This window comes from Limulus polyphemus, unplaced genomic scaffold (genome assembly GCF_000517525.1).
Source record: "Limulus polyphemus unplaced genomic scaffold, Limulus_polyphemus-2.1.2 Scaffold341, whole genome shotgun sequence".
Classification (NCBI taxonomy): domain Eukaryota; kingdom Metazoa; phylum Arthropoda; class Merostomata; order Xiphosura; family Limulidae; genus Limulus; species Limulus polyphemus.
The window spans coordinates 578,264-582,523 of record NW_013665951.1 but is presented as its reverse complement, the minus strand read 5'-3'; the positions used below and the strand labels follow the sequence as shown (position 1 = coordinate 582,523).

The 4,260-nt window shown below is 37.1% G+C and overlaps 1 protein-coding gene across 4 annotated transcripts in view; it reads right to left on the bottom strand.

The window, feature by feature from the left end:
* Nucleotides 1–4,260, bottom strand: part of LOC106457524 (aromatic-L-amino-acid decarboxylase-like) — a 35,585-nt gene that overhangs the window by 29,938 nt on the left and 1,387 nt on the right. For 2 of the 4 annotated variants that reach the window (XM_022383492.1, XM_013916953.2), the window contains exon 2: nt 1,328–1,533. The exons of 1 other annotated variant lie outside the window; for it this stretch is intronic. In XM_022383492.1, coding sequence (XP_022239200.1) covers nt 1,328–1,528 — 201 coding nt within the window. In that variant the 5' untranslated portion in view covers nt 1,529–1,533. The remainder of the gene's footprint in view (nt 1–1,327; nt 1,534–4,260) is intronic. One more of the 4 variants, XM_022383491.1, reaches the window with a different exon arrangement.

Genomic DNA, 4,260 nt, shown 5'->3' with positions numbered 1-4,260 from the left:
AGAGCAAGTGTTATGTAATACTACATAGTAATTTTCATGTGATACTACAGAGTAAGTGTTATGCACTGTTACAGAATATGTGATGTGTGAAATTACAGAGCAAGTGTTATGTAATACTACATAGTAATTTTCATGTGATACTACAGAGTAAGTGTTATGCACTGTTACAGAATAAGTGATGTGTGAAATTACAGAGCAAGTGTTATGTAATACTACATAGTAAGTGTTATGTGATACTACAGAGTAAGTGTTATGCACTGTTACAGAGTATGTGATGTGTGTAACTGGAGAGTATTGATGTGTTTTGTTTTACTACAGAGAATGCCGTTAAACGTACTCCGTAATATCAGCTCTAAGGGCGTTATAAAAGTGACAGTGAATCCCGGTATTCGGTTAAGAGAATCCCTGAAAAGGTGGTGCTACTGCTGATTGGTTGACTTCCTTTTGGTCAGTAATTTTAAATTAGAAACAGCTGTGTTTAAGTCATGGAGTTTCTGACCTGGCTATTTAGTCCTAGTGAAAATACTTGTGTGAAAATATCTATAATTGTTAGCGTGTCCGGGGCCGTGAATGCGAGGTTTCGTGGCTCACATTCCGTTTCCACAAAAATGCGGCTTGCACTTTCATGGAACAGTGAATGTGTTAAATAGGAGTGACAGTCAAGTATCACTATTCGATCAAATAAGAGTAACCCAAGAGTTGGCGGTGTGTGGCGTTGAATATCTACCTTCCCTCTAGCCTATCAGTTCAAAATTAGGAACGGTTCTTTCAGAAAATTCTCACACAAAAAAACCTCTCATGTAAGGAATGGAGCGCTGCAAACAGTAAAAGTGTTCACGAAGATGTAATAACATGAGAAAAGAGACAACCAATTTATCAAGTCTTCAGCTTTATTCGTAATCTAGTGGCTGGCGAAATATTTAATAGAGAAACCGAATCCGGTAATACTTATTCCCCGAGACTTATTTGAGTATCTCTGAGTCGGCAAGATTGGTTTGTTGAATTTTGCTCAAAGCTACTAGAGGGCTTTCTGCGTTAGCCGGTCCTAATTTAGAAGTGATAGAGTAAAGGAAAGGCAGTTAGTCAACATCACCCACCGCCAACTCTTGTATTATTCTTTGCCAAAGAAAAGTAGTATTGACAATCACATTATACCGCCCCTAAAGCCGAAAGGGAGAGCATGTTTGGTGTTAGGATTCTATCCTAAGACCCACAGATTGTGAGTCGGGCACCCTAACCACCAGCCATGCCGGGCCCGCATCGGCAAGGCGATACATATGAAGCCATTTCTTTGAACTAATAGTGAACCAATATAATAACTACTCACACCAGGCATTATCACTCGTTCGATGTCTTTAAAAACTTCTTCCCAGGATTCTCCTTCTACTGGGGCATGATCAGGAATAAGATTCCGGATGTAGCCCGGATAAACGTCAGGAAGTACACGCCGTTCCCGGATATTGGAGATGTAGTCTGCTATGAAGTCAACCATCTGTTTCCCATATCGACGAAATTCTTCTGCCTCCATTCTTGCTTAATGCATCATCAAAAAGACAAACAATATAACGATCGCCTGATTTTAAACCATCTTTATACAAGTGTATAGCGCTTTCTGTCGGAGGAAACTAGAACTAAACAAAGATATTACTTGAGAAGAGTTCATTAAATATTTTCAGAAAAAAAAATCTTTATTCTTTATAGGTCAGGGATTCTGATTATTGTATTTCCAAGTTGAAAGATAAAAAAGTAAGTATGTAAATTATATTAAAAAATTACAACAAATAACATTTGTAATAGTTGGTGTAAAAAATATGTAAGCTAAAAGGGAATAAATATTTACATATTTATGATTATTTCAATGAAAGAGTGTAAGTGTGGTTTATTAAAATGCTATCCTAAGTATCGCATTTATAAGTTGTTCAATTTCTAAAGCCCCCAGTGGCACAGCGGTATGTCTGCGAACTTAAAACTCTAGAAACCGGGTTTCGATACCCGTGGTGGACAGAGCACAGATAGCTCATTGTGTAGCTTTGTGCTTAAATACAAACAAACAATTTCTAAAAACACATTCGCATGAAAGTAAAGAAGAGTATATAATATCATGTCAGAAAGGTGTTGTTCATTTAAGGCATCATGGGATATGTTTTGAAATGCCCCCTTGCGTCAAGAAATGAAGAATTAGAGGTCGTTAGATAATTTATTAATTGTCTAATCGCTTTATTAGGCTTGCGACGGTGGCATTAATCTTTACACAGTATTCGCAGTGACCTAAGTCACAGATAACATTCGTCAGCTTGAAGTTAATTTATGTCCGTTTTTCAATGAAGTCAGAAAAGTTCAGTCAAGTAACTTTGAGACTGTATGTACCCGAGATGTTACATACATGTGTGTATATTGTATGTTAACATAGAGAGTAAAAAATTAAAACATTTACCCAGACAAATTTTAGCTTATTTCTGACTCCATTTAGAGAAGGTAATTTATAGATTTAGTTCTTGTTTATCTCTGACCATCCCTATACAGAAGATGTTTCATTAAGTTATCAGTACATACAGTGTAATACTAGGTTGAATCTAACCATCTGTGTACAGATAATAGTTCTAGGAACTATCAGGACACTGCAATACTAGATTATCACTTACGTTCTCTGTACAGGAAATATTTCCTAGCTAGAGACATTTTGTATTTATTTTGTTTGTTTAGGATATTAATGCCAAAGTACACAAGGGCTCTCTGCGCTAGATATCCTTAATTTTGAACTGCTTAAAACTACTAGAACAGCATCCAACAGGACCTTTTGGACTGCCCTAATCGATTTGTTTGTTTGTTTAGGATATTAATGCCAAAGTACACAAGCGCTCTTTGCGCTAGATATCCTTAATTTTGAACTGCTTAAAACTACTAGAACAGCATCCAACAGGACCTTTTGGACTGCCCTAATCGATTTGTTTGTTTGTTTGTAATTAAGCACAAAGCTACACAATGGGCTATCTGTGCTCTGCCCACCATGGGTATCGAAACCCTGGTTCCAGCGTTGTAAGTCCGCAGACATACCGCTGTGCCACTGGGGGGCGCCCTAATCGAATAACGGGATTTGTCTACTACCCTTATAACATATCTGACATGGTCTGGTGGTTAGGGCACTCAATTTGCAATCTGTATATCAGGGTATCGAAACTCTTCGCCGAAAATGGTCGCCTTTAACCCGTGGGGAACTATAATGTGACGATCAATTCCATTATTATTTGTATAGAGTAGCCGAGTAGTTGGCGGTGTGTGGTGTTACCTAATTGCTCTTCCCTTTAGACTACCACTTCAAATATATAGATTGATAAGATAGATATCCCTCGAGTAGCTTAGCGCGAAAATTCAACAAACAATAAGAGGTCGCAAATCACAACTCTTTAGATTTGCATTCCGGACACGCTAACCATTTGACCATGCTCGGCCTATTTTGAATTTCAAATATTCCATTAATTTAGATGTCAACTACACCACTATCCACCCCTCCTCCTCAATAAAAATACTTCAGACCTTGGTAATATTTTGAGAAATATCCATACCCTTAAAAACAATGTTGAGGTGTGTAAAAATACATTAAAACAAAGTAATATTTTAAATATGCATTACAAATGCCAAAATTTTCTCAATTAATAAAAAAAATAGCAAAACCTAAGTATGATGTAGGGATGGCAACGTTAACAAGTGCAGAAACGAGGTGGGAATGAATGCACAAAAAACCATACAAAAATCACTACATAAGTAGCGAAATCTTTCCAAGAATAACTTTTATCTACAACTAAATGTTGAATTCCTGTCACTTGCGTGAATTCAGGTTTGAATAAAAGCATTTAAACCGAATAGTGCTATATAGTCTTTCAGTGGCTTATAACCATAAGCTTGTAAGATTGACTCAATACTTACTGGCTACTTAAGTAAGGCCTTCCAGTGGCACAGCGGTATGTTTGCAGACTTACAACGCTAGAAACCGGGTTTCGATACCCGTGCCACTCTTTCCGCCAGTGGCACATTGCTAGAAACTGAATTTCTATACCCGTGGTATACAGTTAGCACATTTTGGTAGCTTTGTGCTTAACTACAAACAAAATACAGAGGCTTAACGCTGAGCCAGCGGGCTGCAAGATCAAAGGTTAACACCAATCTAACTTGTTTTCACTTGTATCAAGTCCATTTTCATCAAATCCGTATCTTAGATATACATATATATATGTATATATATATATATATATACATATACTG